We start from the raw sequence: 22,573 nt of genomic DNA on the forward strand, positions 1-22,573 counted from the left end.
ACTCTCTTATCTTTTTTGCTTCCGTATTAAAAAAATGATAGGACCTAAGTTGTAAATGATACAAGGTTCGGTATAGACCTACACCTTCCTCTAATAATAATAAGTGACAAAGTAATTTCAACTTGTGGAAAATTTGCTACTTTTTTTTTCATAAAACAAACAAATTAAAATAATCTTCGTTAGTATAATTTATACAATCCCCAGGCATTTTTATTTAAATTTTCAGCAGAATCTATTCAGACGCAACAATAATTTAACAACTAACTTGACAAATGTTAAGTTATTTCAATTGTTTTTGCAGTGTTTCTGGTGATGGCCAATTTGACAACAGGTCTGATATGAGAAAGTGTCCAAAAAGTAGAAAATTGCAAATATCTCTAAAAGTATAGTAACGGCAACCTTAACAATGCTTGTATGGCTTGAAAGGAAATTTCAATATGCTTATCATAGTAAAAAATACAGGGGTTTTCATTTAAGTTAACAAAGTTATAGCTGTTTGAAGTTATCAAAATGTAAATGCAAAAATGGAACACCTAGTATTAAATGTTTTAATTTGTTGGTATATCATAATTTAGTGTTACTTATACCCTTTGCAGGTACCAAAAATACACTTGGTATCACGCTCCTGAAAAGAGTTACTAGCATCTCCGCGGACCGTTGCATCTGTCAAATTTTTTCTTTAGATATTAATATCTCAAAATCTATAACTCCTAGGTAAAGGGAATATTTAATAAAGTGACCCCCAAATTTCACGTAGAATCCAAAAATGCAATAACATATAAGGATGTCCCATTTAAAATAAGGAAGTTGGTGACGACTTCCGGTATAACCGGAAGTGCTGAAGAGTTCTAGATATTTTAGTTGTGTTTGCCCCAGGGACGTACATTGCCATGTTGCCAAATTTTCAAATTTTTCGGAGCAGTACTTTCCTAGATATCGATCGACGCAGTTCCCGGTGAGACACCCTGAATTGTAAATTGATTGAAAATTTCGATTTATCTCACAATTTTTATAAAATTCAAAACTGTATTAAAAATTTTCACATAAATTTTTACGAGCTCTCGTAGCCTATACCGACGTTTCTGGGCCTACGACAAAGACCCTAAGGGATACAAGCTCGTAAAGCTTCCATACCAGGTTCTCTAAGGAGAGACCGCGCACTACAAATTCTCAAAGCTTCCAAATCAGTTCCGTCGAAGCTAAAAAGGCAATAATAAAAAGACACAAGACAGAACAAACTAAAGCGCAATGTGCAAAAAAAAAGGTTCAGTCAAAAATCTCATAAAAAAAACGATAACATCTCGAAAACGTGTAAATATTGTTAGGTATGTATAAACAGTAGAACATGGACCGTTATCCCAAGGTTAAGCATTTCGTCTTCAATGGAGGAAGAGCTACAATTTCGGAATTCTTTTACTTAAGCGCCCTTTGCGGTTGGTGTGAAAAGGGAGACAACCAAGGACATTTAAATAAAGGGGACTATGCAAGTCACAGTCCATCTCATATGTTGGGTGAAGCTAGACAAGGGGAAAGCAGAGGGCTTTATTTTCATCCAACTGATGCCAACGATTACATCTCCAATGTCGTACATTTTGGATGGGTCAAAATAAAATATTTTATAGTCCTAAGTCAATATATTTCAACAGGTACTCAGTATTTTTATAATAAATATATATAATATTTTTATAACTTCTTGGAATCCCAATAACTGTAACCATTTCTTTCTTGTTGCACCATCCCCAAAGCATCCTAAAAACGTTCACATTTCACTTTTAGAATACTGAGGCAAATTTTCAGTGAGACATAAAAATATATTCCCAAAGGAGAACATCAAATGGTTGAATGAATGCAACTTTCAGTTGATTGCATCTTCGGTATTTTTATGTATAAGTGAACCACCACCATATTTTTGCTGTTGTATTTATTCAGTTTTTATGCTCGTGCATTTAGTAAAATTGTAAATATATTTTTGAAAAGGTTTTTGTCATAGAGGAAAATGAAAATGATGAATGATTAAAATTTGTAATGTTGGGTATAAGGGATAACATTGAAATACCTATAAATATATTAAATATAAATAATGTCTGTAACTTATTTGTGGTGCAGCATTTTCCTTTGATTTTAATGGCCAAACGTGGTTCATATTATTGTTTTCTTACTATGTCAGCAAAAATTTAAAAAAAAATACCAAGTCAGTTTTATAAAATTTTACCGTTATTCAAATAAAAGTTACCCACACGCACGACAATGGCCACAGTTGCATATACATTCCAAAGTCACCTTCAAGCACGCTTACCTGTGGAAGGATAGCTGATGTGGATGTTTATAATCCAATTTCTTACAAATTCTGCACTGTCTAACCATATATTCACACCTTAAAAGTTTATCCAAAATACATGTATAAACACTAATCACGTTTCACTTACTAAAATCACAACTATTTTCTAACAAGAGACGCCATATTCTGCCAACCACGGCAGAACGAACGAGGAACACGCTACAAATTATTGCGTAGTTGCCAAGTCTTCAAACATGGCAAATATGAAAAATGAAAAATAGTTTAATATGTACAGAATTTAACAATATTGTATGCATAACTTAATAATACTATCCTATAATAATAATTTTCACAATTGTGATGAAAATTGCGATAAAAATATTAAGTACATTTCCAGTATAATTATACAGCTGACAACAATGATACAATTAGACTGTGAATAGACCAGGCTTCATCTAGAAATGTAAATAAATAAGTCCTCTTTATTTAAATGTCCTTGGAGACAACTTTTCATCCCGTTCCAGCACTCCGGCACCAGAGGTGAAACACGAGAATCTGGGTACTATTGCTCAATCCAGAACAGAAATACCGTCACGACAATACTTAATACAGTTACACGATAAAAAAATATTTTTTTAGCATTTAGAAAATGTTTACAAGTTCCTGTTGTCCGTAGTAGTTTAGAATATATTTAAAATTTGAGACTTACAATACAGTAATATATCCCATCTGTGTTATCTCCTGGTTTCATTAAATGGATGGCATTTCACATATAGCTAATACCATTTAGCTAGTTTGATTTTCTTCTTCATTAACTTGTATGCAAAGGTAAAAGAACAGAAAATTAAAACTGTAAATGTCAAAGATGACAATACATTCTAGATAATAGGAATTATATTTATACAGGGTGTCCGCGTTTTTTGTAGCAGGACTTTCACAACTACTACTTGTACTAAGTCCTTTAAAAAAAAAAGTTCATGTAAACATATATGTATAGATGCGTCGTTTTCGATTTACAGTGTTCAAGTTTAAATCTCGCTTTGTTTAGTCAGAAATAAAACATTTTCATTAATAGGTTCGAAGATTTGCTTAATTTATTTATTTACTTGTTACAAAGTGTGCCGTGAATATATATGTTTTTGAGTTGCCAAGGATTTTTTGTTGGGACCTTACATCCTGCACAATAGATTAGCGGTCAATTAGTTATTGAATTTTTAACTACCCAGCATGATAACATGCTAGACGATGTTCCTTTTCAACAAAGAATAGACTCGTTTTTTCAATTAGATTGATGCCCTTCCCAGTACTCTTTGGTGGTACGAAGCTGGCTGAATACAGAGTATCCACAGAGATGGGTGGATCGTGGAGGTCCAGTTGGGTGGCCTCCGCGATCGCCTGATCTAACACCTTTGGATTTTTTTGTTTGGGGATTTATTAAGGATGCAGTTTACTCTACGCCTGTTAACTCGCAACAGGAACTTGTACGACGAATCCGGAACGCTGCTTTCAGAATAACTCCACATCATTTGGGAGACGTTAGGCGGTCTTTGATACGTCGCTGTAATTTGTGTGTAGAACGAAATGGCGGGCATTTCGAACAGCTCCTTTGAAGTCTATTTATACAATAAGTTGTTTTTCCATACCGTGTTGTTTATTTTTTTTATTATCTTACAATAAACTGTGTGAAACAAAAAGTTTTATTTCTGTCTAAACAAAGCGAGATAGGAAAAAAGTAAATAACAAAAAAGTTGTGTTTTTGATAGCTAAATCTGAGAAAAATTTCAAACTTACCAAAAAGCAGTGGCGTACCATATTTTTTTCTATTTTTATCAAGCTGGTATCTTGTTGTGACGCCACTGGAGAAAATAGGACAAATTAAATTATGTGAGAAAACTGAGTATTATTATTACAAACAAAGTTGCCAAGTTTCAACAAAGTCTAAAAAGGGGTTTTCGTTTTACGAATAAAAAATCAAATCTCTTTTTAAACTTGAACACTGTAAATTGAAAACGACGCATCTATACATATATGTTTACATAAACTTTTTTTTAAAGTACTTTTAGTACAAGTTGTGAAAGTCCTGCTACAAAAAACGCGGACACCCTGTATATAGCTTTAATCTTTTTTTAAATATATTAAATACGTTATTAGCTCTGGCATAATTTTTACATATTTATACAGAGTTAGACTTAAATTTTGAAAATAAATAAGGTTTTCCAAAGCAAAATTTTTCAAACAATCTTTGACTGAAAAAATTATATTCTTTATATTTGCCAACATAACAAATATATTATTTAAATTAAATTTGATTCACATCATACCAGTGGCAGAAGTACAATAATCATTAATTATTTAAAAAGAGAGTAGTTAATATTTTTGTGACTGTTTCAAGACAAATTTTGGGAGAGCAATAAAATAAAATATGTCAAAAACAAGAAGATATGATATGCCTAAGTTTTAGCGAATCCCATATTTTTAAAGCAAAATTGTAGGTACAAAATCAATCTACTGCCAATCCTAGTGGTGTAACAGTTTCATTTCTGGTTACAACCTCTATTAAATCCAATATTTAATTCCCATTTAAGTCCTATCAACTTTTTCTTTTCGAAATGATTAATACACAATAAAGATGAAGTTTTGAAGGATTTATAGAGGAATTTATTTATTTTATTTATCATGCTCGGAATAAGATCGAGTTTGTTCTTTTTTATGTTTTAAGGATGGTGGTGTCATTAACTAAATGTTTTATTGTAGATTTGCAGTGATCTGGCATTGATCTGACATATTTCTATATTTAAAAAATGTACATATGAACAATACACAAAAGGCTTTTTTTAATATAAATTTTATTTACCTGATTAATACGAGGTAAGTACCCCAAAATTAGTAGGTACATAGATTTTACCAACATATTTGAGTAAAATAGGAGGGTATGGTGCTTGTATAACTAAAAATAAGCAAAATAGTACACTTACTTACTTACTTATTGTGAAGAAGTGAGAAGCGAATTTGTAACAGCCTATATATTTGAGTCGCTAAGAATACTGTAAACAGTTTCTCATATTTTTAATTGGTAGAAATTTTGTAAAACTTATTTTCTGTAACTTCACTCCATTTACTGTAAAAATATTATGTCTAAACAAAAATATAAACGCTTATATTTTTCAGTGGATTAGATTTTTAAGCTACATTAAACAAGGAAAAACTGCATCATGACATAATGATTCTTCAAGAGGTTTATTTATTATACTTTAACTTTTGGTTTTTCCATTGTAATTCAACATCTTGTTTACAAATTTTAAGTTCAACGAAAAAATTACAAATTGTTTCAAGTTAAATTCATTTTATTATTACATTAATTTTTTGTACAAGACGCACACTACCCTCGTTTGTGCCCTAAAATATTACCGTAATCTAGATTTTATTTTGCTGATCCCAAAACTACTCCTGACTATGGCTACAAAGTGGCCTTGTTCACTAATGCGTGATCGCGAAGGACACTTCAAGAATCCCATTCCGACTGGTCTCTACTAGAAGCATAAAATTTCCTTAAAAATCGGACAGAGAAAATTAAAACAACGATGGAAAAAATGAACTTTGAATCTAGGGTTCTTGTCATTTTGTTGGCCAATACAGGGTGGTCTCGAGGTAATGGACCAAAATTTATGGGTAGATTCCCGAAGCAAAAATATTGCGATTTAGCCGAACTTACCTTAACCCAAAAGTTAATAGTTAAAGAGATACAAGGTGTTAAATGTAAAATATTATTTTAGTTTATTTCCATTTTATTTCTTAATAAATGTAAATATCTACACAAAATTTTGGGGTTTGGGGTTCTTTGAGTAGAGGAATTGAAATTTGTTCACATTTTGGTTATAGTTCATAGAGGGCGCCAGCTGCCGTAGGTTGAATGTGCTGGAAACGACATAACTTTTTTGTACTTTAAGGTATCTCATCTCATCAATTCTTATTTTTCAACTATTTGTACACAAAAAGGTAGACTTTATGAAAGTAGCTGTCTCGCACCGTTTCCGAGATATTTGGCTTTGAAACTTCCAATGCTAATAGTTGAAATAATTAAAATAATTTAGAAATGTCAAAAACAAGGGTTTATTTAGAATTAAAAATTGTAATGAACAGTAAAATAGTAAAAATTAGTAGAAAAATATGCCTGTTTGACAATAATTGCTCAAAATGTCCACCTCTAACTTCAACACATTTACCAACGCGTTTATTAAAAGATTCACACTTTAAAGTATAAATCCTTAATGCGAAATGACATTGCAGCATTTAAAACCTGCTACTAAAGTTCTTCTCAAGTGTTTATAGTTTCTCCATAAACAACACACATTTATGTATACGAGTACGAGTATACAATTTAAATTGTAAGCTAAGATATAATTTTAATTAGATAGGTACGAATAATACTTAATACAAATTAGCATACAAATGATAGCACCACTGTGGAAGATGTCAATTATTTGATTTTCGTCCAAATCCTACTTAAGAAACTTTACCGCTAAATTTATAATACCTGTAGGTATTTAATTGTAATTTAATGCAACAGCATTGGAAGTTTCAAAGCCAAATATCTCGAAAAAGATGCGTCGAGATAGCTACTTTAATAAAGTATACCCTTTTTGTGTAAAAAAGTTTAAAAATAAGAATTTGTTACCAAAGATGAGATACCTTAAAGTACAAAAAAGTTATGTCGTTTTTAACACATTCAATCTACTGCAGCTAGCGCCCTCTATGAACTCCAATCCCCAAAATTTTGTGAGGATATTTGCATTTGTTAAGGAATAAGTTAAAAAAAACTGAAATGACATTTTACATTAAACAGCCTGTATCTTTTTAACTATCAACTTTTGGACTAAGGTAAGTTCGGTTAAATCGCAATATTTTTGCTTGAGGAATCTACCCATGAATTTTGGTCCATTACCTCGGGACCACCCTGTATACATATTATACAGGGTGTTTTGCATAAGAATTGACACAGATCAGGGGCATGTAGGAGAACCCAAAATATGGTGATTTAACCTTTATACTAAGTTGCATCCCTGAGAAGTTATAGGCCTTGAAAGTGGGGTTAAAAATTTTGAAAAAAATCAATATCACTTATATTTCAATATCAAATCTCACTTATATTTCAAAATCAAATTTGGTACACGATTTGAGTGTATCAAAAGCATATTAATCGACAGTGTAAGTAGAGTTCAATTGAAGCGTTTTTTCACCCATTTGCGGACTTAAAAAAGTTATGACTAATTTAATTCTAAAACTTTTCTTACTCTTGTTAGTTTTCAAAAATCTTTGTTCAACAACACAAATAATAAAAAATACTTATTGTAGCTGTTATTTAAAATCATCGAAAATTTAAAAGTTGACTATAAATTTAAACGTCAAACTTGACGATCAGGAAAAAAGTTGCAAGAATAATTTAATAGAAAAACAAACAATTTAAACAACAGTGTATTTTTATTCCAACTTTTCTCCTGAACGTCAAGTTATTCGTGTTTTTGTTGAAAACGACAAAGTTTTTTGAAAACTAACAAGAGTAAGAAAAGTTTTAGAATTAAATTCCTCTTAAAATAAAGTAATAATTTTTTAGGTCCACCGAGTTAAAAAATTCTGTCATATTTTAATGGTTTATCATCCCTTATCAACTCTTTAAAATGCTTTAATTGAACTCTACTTACTGTCGATTAATGCTCTTGGTACACTCACACCGTGTACCAAATTTGGTTTTTCTAAGTTCAAGTATATCCGAGACATTGAAACTCCACTTTCAAGCCTTAGTATAAATGTAAAGTTACGTTAAATCACCATATTTTGGATTCCCCTACATGCCCCTGCTCTGTATCGGTTCTTATGCAAAACACCCTGTATATTAAAAAAATAACTAATAAATTATTTTAATAAAAAAATCATGAGACCACCGCTCTTGAACAAGTTCAAGATAATCAAGAACATGTTGCCCTGGAGTCAGAAGAATTTGATGAAAACGCATGTTAAACACTTGTTTTTTTGAAACTAATATTTTGGTTCTTTTTGTGTCTAGTCATGGAAATTTTGAATATTGTTTTAAAAAAATACCTTTGTCCTTTTTGTTAATTTATGTGAGCTCGCCTAATTTGACGTTTTTGAAGAAATTCTGAATATATGTATGCATTTTGTTAGAATATGATATTTTTATATTCATGAAAGTTTATTTCCACAAAATACATCTAGAAGCCTGTTCTTTTTTGTTTCTTCCAATTTCTTCAATTTTTTTCTTCAAAAATTAATAAAAAGAAAAACAGTTTCTTTCCACAATTTTCCTGTTTTTTTTTGAATTGTAAAATTTCTAGTCATGACACATCTACCCTCTAGGTACATAATTTGATAATTGTTAAAACTTGCTTACATTTTATTTTATTATCTTAACTACCTACTTATTTATATTTTATTTTTATTGTTAAATTTACTTGGTTGTCCAAATACAAATACACCGCATAGAGCTATAGGGTCGTTTCCCACTTTATTTAAAAATTTTGTCAGATTTGCTAAAAATATTTAACATGTATTTCATTTTGTGCAGCAAGAGAAACACAATATAGTGTATCTGCGGAGTTGAAAAAAAGGTAAAACTTTTATATATTTTTATTTTAATGGAAAAATGTAATTCACACTAAAAAATTTTATTTATAGACACAAATAATAATCGATCTCCTTCCAACATTTAATATACTCAGGGTGTCTCCAGATGGTCTTAACCTTTGGTGTCAGCATACAATCTTTGAGCTGGAAAAAATAAAGTAAAAAATAAATTGGAAATTTTGGGAAACGAGTCTATTTGGTTAAAGATTTGAAATTTTTATTTAAAAAATGAGTTTTAGAAATACTGTTGCTTTTCCATTTTTTCGTTCATTTTTTTATAATAATAATACTCTTTATTATTCCAACAGGAAGAAACCCAATTACAGGAATAAGAAAATATGACAAAAGTACAATAATTTGTGATGTATGTACCTATAAGTACCCATATGCATACATAAATATAATTGTTTGCCTTTACATATATACACATATATATATAACCAAACTGTGAACAAATTTCAATTCCTCTACTCAAAGAACCCCAAACCCCAAAATTTTGTGTAGATATTTACATTTATTAAGAAATAAAATGGAAATAAACTAAAATAATATTTTACATTTAACACCTTGTATCTCTTTAACTATTAACTTTTGGGTTAAGGTAAGTTCGGCTAAATCGCAATATTTTTGCTTCGGGAATCTACCCATAAATTTTGGCCCATTACCTCGAGACCACCCTGTATTGGCCAACAAAATGACAAGAACCCTAGATTCAAAGTTCATTTTTTCCATCGTTGTTTTAATTTTCTCTGTCCGATTTTTAAGGTAATTTTATGCTTCTAGTAGAGACATACATACATATATACACATATATACACACATACACACATACATAAAAAATATTCTACTAATAGATAAAATATTTACAAAAAAGAAAATAACAATGCAGCATCATGATACAAACAAAATGTAATTTACAAAAAATACAAGACAACACAAAATCACGTTAAGCGAGCCACCCAACTACATATACTCTTTAATGCATCACTATGTATATCACAGTTAGAAGCGATTTTATTATAAAGCCCACACATCAATGATATGGGAGACTTTGTTAAAATATTTGTACGAGGAGTAGCACAGTAAAACAGAACTTGCTGTCTAGAATTCACACGAGGTATCAAAAAATTTATTTTTTCTAAAAGTTCAGGACAATCAATATTGTTATTTAAGATGTTGTACAGAAATCGAATCAACATAATATTACGTCTGGTTTCCAGTGAATCCAAATTAAATCTGTTAAGCAGTTGATTCTGGGGAAAACCTCTGGGAGGAGAAGACCCATCTTTCAAATAAGATAAAAATTTTAAAAACTGTCTCTGAACTGATTCCAACCGCTGACAATGAACTTGATAAATTTTTGTTAAAATTACACTAATTCAGAAACACTTTCACAGTATTGTGATTCCAGTTCAACAAATAACATATAATATTTAAATTCATGACAATATTAAATTAAATAAATTTACAAATTAGAGCAAGCATTTTTATACTAAGATAATTCTAAAATAGATTTTACTCCCAAACAGTCCATCCTAACGAAATAACACATGAACTTCTTATTACCATAAAATTACTTTTAAATTAATTAAATTTTTAATGTCCAGATCAAACACTGAAAATAAAACATATAAATAAAACTAGTTTAATTTAGCAAAACATCCTTATTCTCTATTTTATGACAAGCCTGACAAAAGTGTAGAAATTAGTTTTTCACTTGGTTCAAAAGTGTAACAATAGTATTAAGTTTCGGAACACCCTAAATAAAACAGAAAACTACTTACACTCAACATTTTAGCATGTGTTTGTATAACAATATAAATAAATACATTAGTCATATTTTCATTTCACTTTATTAGTATACTGTTAGAACACTGGAAGCATTCCATAACATATCCTCCTTCATTTAAGTCTTTCTTATGTATCACAAAATTTTCACCACATCGACAAAGATATAAAGCGGTGTCATCCTCACTAAAGTCTAGTTCACTCTGTGATAATTCTACGTGTATTAAAAAATGTTCGTCAAAGTCTCTTTTAAGGAGAGATGTATCATAATCCTTCCTCGAGTTTTCATCCATTAATGTTTTATACGCCTTATCTATGGCAATAAACTTTTCACTTGTCGAAGATGAACCCTCGTGTTTATCTGGATGGTACTTCTTGATCAACTGTTGATAATTCCGCTTCAGTTCAAAGAAAGAAGCCTTCTGATCGCACCCTAAAATTTCATAGTAATTTCCTTCAACTGTACCATTACTTTTGCTGCATGTTGCTTCTTTGTCCATCGGTATATTGATATTGATAGATAATTTTAAGACAAAAGTAACAATAATTGAAATTGAAAATAAAATTTGAGGTTAGGCTAGGTCTAGGTGGCCAACTGCCAACTGTTTCATTAAAGGCCTATCCGCATAGCATAGAAGAATAGAAGATGCAAGTTGGAATCGAACCGGATGAGCAATTTCTTTGCGACCAATACAAAGACGACTCGAATACTTTTTTATTTGTCTGTGAACCAGTCACAACAAGTATATTTATAATTTGGTTGACATTAGTGATGGGCATAATCGACCAATTTTAATAATCGAGTTATCGGTAATCGAGTACTTCTAATAATCGAGTGATCACTCGAGATACGAGATATTGGTCGTTTTCATCCCAGCGGCGCACAAATATGTTTGTATTCGTCATATATTACTTATAAGCGTAGCTAAAAAAAAAAAAAAGCTCACGCACTTCAAAACCTAACTACTTTTTCGTTTTATTCTAAAAAAAAAGGTTACGCAATCAGTGACTATTTGCAGTATGCACTAACATTTTGGGGTGCAACCGTAGGGTAATAATCACTCGAGTGGTGGGAGTAAACATCTCGAGATATCTCGAGTGATCTCAATAATCGAGTACCACTCGATTTTTCACTCGAAATCTCCCATCACTAGTTGACATTCCGATCCGAAGTGGAAAGCGTTGGCAAATAGTTCGAGAGTCAATACCTAACATTGGAACGAACAAATAATTATAATTGCCAATGGTAGTTTAATTCCTCTAATTTAATACGAATAACCTTTTCCTTCTGACGAAACAGATGTTGGAAAGTTACTTTGCCAAAACAATATCGACCTGATAATCAAAATGCTATGTAAAATTAGAATTATCAGGAATTTTAACGAATGGTAGCAGTTGATTCATGGCTTCTGGATATCCATTACATAAATAATCGGAGCCCGTCGGAGAATTTAAAATTCAGCATGTTATTACATATTAAAATATTTCTGTTCATTTTTCGAACAGCAAGATCAATAACTCTTTTGATTGCATTGATACGATTTGTAAAAAATTTATAACAGCGTTTTCGACTTTGCACCTTTACACTTAGTTCCACTGAGAGAAAATTTCCATCATTTAAAGCACCCATAAGCTGTGGCCATACTCACACTCCACAGTATCCATAGTACAGGATGAAGATATATTTTATTTAGGGCCTGAGTTAAAAAATGTTAAATGCTGTAAGTGTATTATAAGTTTTGTGGCTGTAAGTTTGCAAAAAGAAGAAGAAGACAATAAGAAGTTTTTAACCTCTATTCTTGCATTCGGAAACAAAAAGTCGAAACACCATTAAATGGAGGAATTTAAAGAAAAGTTCTGCATATTTTGCCTTAACACCATGAAAAATACACATTTTGAAGCAATAGAAAAAGATACAATTCAAATGTTAGAAGTTCTTCTGAAACGTGTAAGTTTTCAAAAATTAAGTACGATATACTATTGTCTATCACTAATACCTGTTTTGCATTGCGAATTTATTTATAGTTTTATGCATAAAGGGTAAAAAACAGAATAAAGTACCATTACAATTGTTTTGCATTTAATCTAGTTAAAAAAATAACTAGTCTCAACTTATTCAAGAAAATGTATTCATTTAAATTTGTCTTTATTTACTTGTTTGCAAAGTTGGTAATAGTTGTTTTTGTTTCAAAGAAATTCACGAAGTTTAAAACTGTAAAACCAATTCACGAATTTTATGAATTAATTCATTCGTGAATTCTTTCATGAATAAATTCTTAATGTAAAACAGCTATAATTTGTGAAGAACTTTCTGAATAAATTCATAAAGTTATTTGACAGTAGATTTCATGTCACTTGTCGAGCTTCTTCACAAAGCGATTTATTCATGAAGAAATTCGTAATGGAATATTATTATTTTTCAGTTTGATCAATGAAAAAAAAGTTCGGTACAATTTTAGGGGTAAGTCATCCCCAATGAACACCTTGTAGTGCTTCAATTAACTTTATATCATAGTCAAAGAAGACCAGTAATAAACCTATGTAAATCCATCAAAGTTGTTTGATCTAAAACATTTGATAGTTTTGATATCATCAAACTATTTTGATCAAACTGTCAAATTAATAAAATAATTATTAAAAGTTATTCCTAAGAACGGCCCCAGATGCTATCACTTATTTTTTGCATAATATTTTGTTTGTTTTTATAAAAATCATGATGATGTCTTCAAACTATTATAATCAAACAAATTTAATAAAAATAACAGAGCACAAGATGTTTTGAAGATTTTTTCATTTTTGAAAATTTGATTAATTCGTTTAAATTTACATGATGATTTGATATTAAATTTAAATATTTACTTTTACTACTTCTTGACTTTTTTTACCTAAATCCTTATTTAACATCAGTCTCTATTCTTTTTAATCAGAACATCTAAGAAAAATATGTTATTCTTTTATGTTTGTATAGTGAATTTGTATGGATTGTTATGCATCAAAACACCCAACTGTCAATTAGTTTGATATTGCTCTTTTTATTTCAGGATTTGGATCGTGAAAGCAAATATTTAATGTGCAGTGCATGTTCTTTAAAGTTACTTGCAGCATTCAAGTTTAAACTAACAACTGTCTACATAGATAACACCATTAGATCGTATGCTGATTCACAAAATATGTTACCGGTTGATTTAAGAGATATATATGTTAAGGAGAAAGGAAATAGGCATTTATCAAGCGCATTTAGTGATCACAAAGTGTGTCGATTATGTATGCAGCTGGTGAGGGACGAATTTGCCTCGTTTCATCAAATTGAATCGGATTTAATTCACTCGTACATTCCTGAACTTGTAAGTGTATATTTTATTTAAACAAGTCAAATAGTTTTATTTACATATTGAGCATTGAAATTTAGTGTATGTTAATTCGCCAAAGTGCAAACTGCTTTTTTTTTGCTATTTTGCTCTTCTGACACGGACAAAATGGCAGTCATGAAAGAAGTGTTACCTTCCACACTTGTTGCATAATTATTTTAAAATTTCATTTTTAGGATTTTGGTGTCACGGAAGATCCCATCATCTGCAAGTTATGTTTGGATTCTCTGACCGCCCACACCAGTTTTATCAAGAATTGTTTGGACTCCATGGAAAAACGTAACAGTACCGGTGGTAATAACGACCAGGATATTAAACCAAACGTATTATTATTAGATTCATATGTTAAAACTGAGGAGATCGAACTAGAATATAAAGATAAGGCTTTAACGAAAGCTGTCGAAATTGGAATAGAAACTGAAACAGACATACAGGAAAAGTCGATAAAGTGTGAGGAAATGGAATCTGAAGAAAGTAGCGAAGACAGGTAACAAAAGTCACATCATAATTTCTATTAAAAAAAAAAGGTAACATGTAAGAGAGTAACAGTGATGTTGTGACAAGTTTTAATGTGATTCAACGAAACAAAAAAATAACAAAAAATTGAATTTTGTAAGAGACCATTTTAAACTTTTGTAAAAAAACATTTGTGATGTTCTTTTCGTTTAACTACTAACTTGCATTAATTTTAAACTGTAAATTGCAATTGTCACTGACGTGCCTGTTCAGGCAGTGTTTAGCAGCTGATGGCGGTGAGTAATATCACAGGAACATACTCTGGATTTTATGTTTTTTTTCCTTATTTTTTACGTGGGGAAAACTCCACGAGAATCTTACCTTCGGTTTAGAAGTAAGCACTCGGACAGCTACAATAAAGAAAGTTTAATTCCAGGGGTCTGTTATATTTCTTTTATTTTAACTATGATCGAAAGTAGTGTTCATTAGTTTTCGAAATATTTGAAAAATACCGAAATTTTGGAAATCCCTTTTTATTTCATTTCAACCTTGTTTAAGGTGATATTGAAAAAAGAAGAACACTTTCTCATGACCACTTTTTGTCCTCTATCAAACGGCATAATCAATTTTTATATGTAATGTTTCGTATCTCCAGGACCATCATCAACTTTTTTATTACTTTTTTTGCAAGCCTCATGACCCCCAATACTATACTGCCTCAGTCCGAACCAGATTCAGATGTTTTGTCTCGAAAAATTCATCTTCAGTGTATTCTTTCTAAATTTATCTAAATTATTTATTTAGATTTCTTTGTTTATTGCATTATCGTACACTGTAAGTGTCCTTAGACCCTGTGAAATCCATCTAGTTATTTAAACTATTACCACCACGCATTACAATAAAACATTTATTATTATTAACTATTACTATCACTTGGTCATACATTACTCAATAAGTTGTTGCGTCAAAATTAAAACATTATTACAATTTTAATTTTATTGTGACAAATTAATGAACAACCAAAACGCCAACTGAATATAATATTATTCTTTAAAAAATTTCAGTAATGTTCAATAACATTTTCGTTTTGGCAAAGGTTGAAAATGAAGATCAGCGTAACATTATCGGAATTTATTATATCTGTAACTGTGAAAGAGTATGTCAGATGTATTTGTATGAATATCCTGGAAAAAAAAAAATAGATCTGAATTTGTTTGAATTTTGAGCATTCGAGAAGCCTAGAAATAACTATGGACACTGGAATATAACTCTAATAATGTTTTATTTTAATGCGTGGTGGTAACAGTTTAAATGACCAGATGGATTTCACATGGTCTAACGACACTTTCAGTGTACGATATTTCAATAAACAAAGATAGAGAAAAATTTAGATAACGAGGCTGAAATGAAACAAAAACGGATTTCCAAAATTTCGGTTTCTTCCAAATATTTCGAAAACAAATCATGTTTGCCTTGATTTTGTAGAAGCATAATGTTGGTCCCCTGATTACGCAGCTTAAATGGGGGCAAAATTGAGATTAGTTTTCGAAATATTAAAAGAAAAAAACGAAATTTGGAAATCCATTTTTGTTTCATTTCAGCCTTGTTTGAGGTGATATTGAAATTCTTATTTCAACACTTTCTCATGGCAACTTTTTACCCTCTATCAAATGGCATAATCAATTTTTGTATGTAACGTTTCATCTTTCCAGGACCATCATCAACTTCATTTTTTTAAATACGACCCTGGAAATTTTATTACATTTATTGCAAGACCCCCAATACTGTACTGCCTCAGCTGAAACCAGATTCAGACGTTTTGTCTCCAAAAATTCATCTTCAATGTATTCGTTCCAAATTTTTCTAATTTTTTTAGATTTCTGTGTTTCTTCAATTATCGTGCACTTTAAGTTTTGTTAGACCCTGTGAAATCCACCTAGTTATTTAAACTATTTGTAACAGCCTGTATACATGTTCCAAATGTCTCTGAAAATGAAAACAGTAATTATGGGTTATTCTAAATCTAGACATAAATTTAGTCAGTTAGTTAGCACAACAGAAATTAAGCGGAGTTATTACCAGCCAAGGAGAAAGCGTAAGCAGCATTGTGCAACAGTATTATAAATAAGCAAACGGTAATCAGGGAAAGGGATATTCCAGTTGAAAGGAGGCAAAGTCTATCGGACGTGCATATTTGGTAGTGCTACGGGTGAGAAATTTCTCCTGGAAACGGTGGTCTTCATACTCAACTTCCTGAGTATATGGCTATGTTTAACACGTTACTCATTTGGCATATTCTAATAATTATATCTTCATTTTCATAGACACGTCAAACCTTAATGTCATTACAATGCTGAAAAAGTGTTCTGTTCAAATATGACGTAATATAGAGGGCATTCTATTTAAATAATCATAAGTTTGACTTGCCGTGGCTTTAAACACCAACACAAAATTGAATATCTTAATTAGTCCAGGCGGTATCTGTTTCGGATTGGGTAAAACACATGTGATAGGAGATTTTTGCTTTAACGGCTTCTAAATAACATCAGAAATGATAATACTTCTATGCAAATAAAAAAAACGTGGGCTTAATTGTTACTGCAAAAAAGTATAAAAAAATTGCAAAAAAATTAATTTTTTTCTTGGATTTCTCGTCGACAATTTAGCAACTATTCATTTTAGACAAAAATGGAAGAGGAAATAAAGTTTTGTAATTAAATTTTGATAAAGATAGTTAGTTGCAATTCGAAATAATAATTATTGTTATTGCAAAAATCGGAAAAATCATTTAAAAAATTGCAAAAAATGCTAGTTTATTTGTGAATTTTTTTCAGACACTTGAATAATACCTAGGATCTTCATACTTTTCCCAATTAAACTTCTTAGAGCATAGAATTATCACACCAAATTTCATCCAATTCGGTTTGATAGTTTTTACATAATACCTAATTGTTAAATTTTTTTTTTAATTAAATTTTCAAAATCAAATTTCTACAAATCTAAAGCCTTTGAATACTTGAAAATTTCATCACAAAAAGAAGAGCTCTCAAGCTTTAAAATGGTTTTTGAAAAATTCAAATCGGACAATTAGGTGAGCCGTGGTGATTGTTTAAACATTTTCGCAATTTTTACGCTTATAAACAATTGCAATATTTTTTTTCAAATTATTTTTTATTTTTAAATATGGTTTGAAAGTGCTCGGAAAGACGAGTATTTAAAAAAAAAACTGATGATCCGCCCATTATTTTCGGAGTTATAGCCCGTTAAAGTTAACCCTTATTTACAGCAAAACTATAAGGGCTGTTTTTTGAACTAATAGGTTTGTCATTCCGAGTACTTTTTAGATATAAGAAAATTTTCAAAATTTGCAATCACGGGTGTCCCATTTAAAATGTCACTCAAAGATATTCAAGACCACGTGAAATCAATTAGGGGAGCAAACACACAACTACTCCGATCTGAATTCTCGAGTTCAAAACTGCGATGCTCGAAAAAATTTCAGCTCAGCTTCTAATGGACCAATTTCGATGATTTTTTTTAAATCGACGTCTCGCAACTTAAAAAATTCAATTATCATATTTTCAGCTACCTTTTATTATTAATTATTGGACTTTTGACATTTCAGTAACAAAAAAATTATTCTATTAATCATAGCATTCTTTGATTAAATGTTCAAAAACATCACCTCTAACCAGTTTCTGCAGTTTTAGTTTTTTATTTATTTGGAAATTTTATTGCTTTATTTATTTTATTTTTGTTTTTTTTTTCACGTGGCAAAATACTCAAATAAATAAAGAAAATTATTCAAAACCTGTCACAGCTTTGCTGTTACACTTTAGATATTCTAATGAACAAATTACATTTGTTTTTCAGCCCCCAGTCAGGACACCATCAACAAACATTAAGCGACACTACTGTAACTGAATGTAATACTAAAAATGACCATTTAACGGAAAATATCATAGGGTACAAATGTTGTATCTGCGAGTACCAGTGCAGTCTCAGAAAAGACATGGAAGTGCATGTTTCGATACACAAAAACCCTCGCGACTTGTACAAATGTAACTCCTGCAGTTACACATCAGACAGCATCCAAAATGTCGAACGACACATCCTCGTGCACAAAGACCCGTCCGAAATACAAACGTGTATATGCAGGTTATGCAAAGACAGACCAAAACCGAAGAAAAAAGAAAGACGCCCTCCGGAAAAGAAAGAATTCAAGTGCAATTTGTGCGGGTTCGTGGCGAAACGCAGGTACCCCTTCGAGATGCACGAATGGTCGCACCGCGACCCCTCTCAGAGGCCGTTTCAATGCGACCTGTGTGAATACAGAGCCAAAAGCCAGTCCGATGTTAAAAAGCACAGACTTAAACACATAGACCGCAGGGAGCTCGATATGTTCAAGTGTACTTCTTGCGATTTCGAGGCTAGAATCAAAAGCGACCTTAAGAAGCACATCAGCAGGCGACACACTTCGGAACACAAGACTTACAAGTGTTACCTGTGTGAGTTCGAGACGAAATATAAGTACAACCTGGAGATTCACGTCTTTAACCACAAGGATGTTGCTGAAAGTCGCAGGTTTATGTGCGACGTGTGCGGGCATAAGTTGAAGACCAAAAGGAGTCTTCAGATTCATCAGTTGAAGCACACGAAACCGACAGATTTACAGATGTTCGTTTGTGGTTACTGTCAGTACCAGGCCAAGTATAGGGAGAGGCTCGCGGCGCACATTAAGATGTGTCCTGCAAAAAAGGTTCAGGAAACACATGCGAGATAAAAATGTACGGGTCACTAAGCGGATGTATCGACTGTATGGTGGTGATACACAAGATTTAAGAAAAAATGGCAGTCATTTTTTGTAATGTTAAATATCAAAATAATAATAACAATAGTAATAATTTGAGTAAAAAATTTAATTATTACATTAATTAGACTGTTGTTTCCAGAGTATTCCAAAGCTTTTCCCAAGGTATTTTTCCCGAAAAATATCTTTAGTAGGCAAAAACAAACTAAAGCATCTTATTGGTAAGTTGCCTAATCTGTAATGTTGAAAGTGGGATTGCGCCATCTGTACACTACATAATAATTTATAACTTTTTCTATTGTTTTTTTTTCTATATTTTGTTGTTATGTATTGCATTCTAACAAAAAAAAAGCTTCATAACGTTTTTTGTCTATTTATACTCAGAAAATTATATTGAAAACTCTTAATTGAGGATTCTATTGTCAGTTGTTCAAAGTTGTTTTATTGTAATAACCATAGACCAGTGAAGGTGGTTAAAATAATGTGATTTATGGGGGAACTGAGGCTCGCTTAAACCGGTTTGAAGTTTCTGTTCGCGGTTAATATATGTGCCGCATACTACGCGGGTAGTATGTGATGTCAGTGTGAGGGATAGTACAAAGGCTTTAAGGACAAGGACAAGGCAGGTATTAATTTAAAGTAAATAAAAAACAACTTCCTTATAACAAAACAAAGTAAGACTAAATTTAACGTAATTTAATAGATACCTATTATATTGTCAATATACCTACATAGGTAGGTAATAATGAACCTTTCACGATATTGTTTTATCTCTTGAAACGCATTCTTTCAAGACGTAATGACGTAAACTACTGCTCTAAACAAATTAAAATTGCTAGTCAAAGAATTTCTGAATTAAGAAACGAAGAAAAATTTAAAAATATTTTTAATTATGCGAAAAATATTACTGGACTACCAGGCAAAAGTTGCGACGAATTAGAAATATATTTCCCTTTAATTAAGTATCTACTCGTTTTGGAAATTTACATGATTTAAATGTTCTTAGTAGATTTCTCAACATTTCCCGAAAAATCGTTTGAGTGTTGATTACAAATGTATCCAAACGTTTTTTAAATAAATAGATTGAAAAAAGAACTTAATATTTTGTACAGAGACGAATAATTTCGTAATGTAAAGGTTTAAAAAATGGTAGAAATATTATACAAGATATTTAAAATGGTATTTTCAGAAGCATACAAATTATTGTTTTGCCTAGTTTTAACAATTCCTGCAACAAGTGTCTCGGTAGAAACTTTTTGTGTCTTAAGTTTATTAAGACTTAGGTAGGTACCTACTTAAGAAATAAGATGACCCAAGAGTGCTTCAGTCTTACTGCCAATCCCCAATTTTATGAAGACGTATAAGTAAAGCAAATTTAGAAGACGGACGAATAAACCTGTTTTATAAAAACATTCACTATATTTTAAAAATATTTTGTTAAGTGGAGGCAAACGAAAAGCTGGCAGCAATGTTTTATGTGTTATATATATGTAAACGTTTATTGTTTGTATTTAAAAGCAACGGAATGCAAGAAAAGGTATCCAGTTTTTGTACCGACACTCATTTCCTTGCTAGCTAGCAGTATAGTATGTAGTAAGATTTTCAGCAATAAACGGGGTTTAACTAACTAATCACGAATTTTGTTTCTGAAGTTGTTTTTGGCTATTCACAGTACCAAAACATAATATGTAAATAGATAAGTTGGGTGGCTACCTTATGAAAATTTGTTTTTATATTTTTTTATATTTTATACATGTATCACTTTGTTTTTTTTGTTAGCTATAATTTGATTGTAAATACAATTTTTAAAAGTTTTGATAATAATATAATACTATAATTTTTTAATTTACGGTTATAGTAACGCTATTGGCGAAGTTCTCCATAATAAAAATAAAGGTAATTATTTACTTTAGTGGCACCACCTCCAATTTTCACGAAATTTTGTCTACCCCCTATTTTCGATGGTGCTGAACACGAATCTGTAGTTTTTTTTGTGCGGTCGAACCTATTTTTCGAGAAAATTTTTTTTCAAAATTCTAACCTGGATATTTTATATAACACTACGTAAAACTCTGTATATTTTATGTAGCTTTCCAGAACATCTGTTATGAACAATTAACACTGTTCACGAAACACATTTTCGTAAATTTCAAGTAAAAAGATACGTATTTAATAAATAAGAATTTTGCAGTTTGAATCCACCATTTGTAATTCGTGATGACAACATTGAGTTCTCCCACTCTCATTCAACTCTGTTCATCCCACATAAAGATACTATAATTTTATTTATTAAATACATATTTTTTTTTAGTTCAAATTTGGGAAAATGTGTTTCTTAAACGATGTTCATTGTTTATTACAGATGTTCTGAAAGCTACATAAAATATACAGAGTTCTACGTAGTGTTATCTGAATTATTCAGGTTAGAATTTTGAAAAATTTTTTTCTGAAAAACTGGGTTCGACCGCAAAAAAAAACTTCAGATTCGTGTTCAGCACCATCGAAAATAGGGGGGTAGACAAAATTTTGTGAAAATTGGAGGTGGTGCCACCAAAATAAATGGCATGGAAATTTATTTATATTTATTATTTATTTATTTGAGAGCAGATTAATAAAATAACCAGATAATTGCATATTATTTTTTATAAAATCTGAATGAAAACCCTGCTCGTGAACGTGAACATCATTTTTCCTATAATATTGTAAATACAACTAAAAATTTTCAGATGTATTTAGTCGTTTGAATTTGAAAATTAAAAAATTTTTGCCTGCGGCGCTTTTTTTTCTTTCTTGACCACTAGTGAAAAAGCTACGGGCCTCACCTATTCACAATGCTATGAACCGCCACTGCCATACACAGATTTGACAGGCAATGGTTGGCTTACCTTTGCGGGGCCCAGCCAGGACAAAAGGAGGTCCCACAAAGCGCCTACACCGGCCGCATTTGCGGTCGGGGTAGACGACGGATGGGGCCCACCTACGAAGGCTGTCCAGGCCTACACGAGATGAGGCAGGATAAAGAGGGATAATCCCCCTCGATCCCAAATCATTGAGGCCAATTTCTGGCCATGGAATAATGGCGGCGATCAGTTAAAATTACTGCAAGCTCTTCTGACGTAGTTGTTTCACATAGTTAATATTTTTGCTTTGCAAAATGCATAAATTGAAACTATATCGATGCTTCGTTTAACATAATTATTATGTAAAGTGAATTTTTCCTGAAGCATATTGTAA

At 31.2% G+C, this 22,573-nt stretch overlaps 2 protein-coding genes across 2 annotated transcripts; one reads left to right on the forward strand and one right to left on the reverse strand.

Moving 5' to 3' along the window:
* Positions 1-10,764: 10,764 nt before the first annotated feature.
* On the reverse strand, positions 10,765-11,205 carry LOC108907742 (dnaJ homolog subfamily C member 24-like). The gene has a single exon (XM_018711536.1). It carries the CDS (start codon positions 11,203-11,205, stop codon positions 10,765-10,767), a length of 441 nt encoding a protein of 146 aa, XP_018567052.1.
* Positions 11,206-12,511: 1,306 nt separating this feature from the next.
* Positions 12,512-19,556, forward strand: LOC108907748 (zinc finger protein 311-like). Its single transcript, XM_018711543.1, has 4 exons — positions 12,512-12,653; positions 13,747-14,049; positions 14,250-14,560; positions 18,403-19,556. The coding sequence occupies exons 1-4, from the start codon at positions 12,540-12,542 to the stop codon at positions 19,310-19,312; spliced, it is 1,638 nt and encodes a 545-aa protein (XP_018567059.1). The 5' UTR covers positions 12,512-12,539; the 3' UTR covers positions 19,313-19,556.
* Positions 19,557-22,573: the final 3,017 nt, after the last annotated feature.

Source organism: Anoplophora glabripennis, unplaced genomic scaffold (genome assembly GCF_000390285.2).
Source record: "Anoplophora glabripennis isolate ALB-LARVAE unplaced genomic scaffold, Agla_2.0 scaffold393, whole genome shotgun sequence".
In the NCBI taxonomy this organism is placed as follows: Eukaryota; Metazoa; Arthropoda; class Insecta; order Coleoptera; family Cerambycidae; genus Anoplophora; species Anoplophora glabripennis.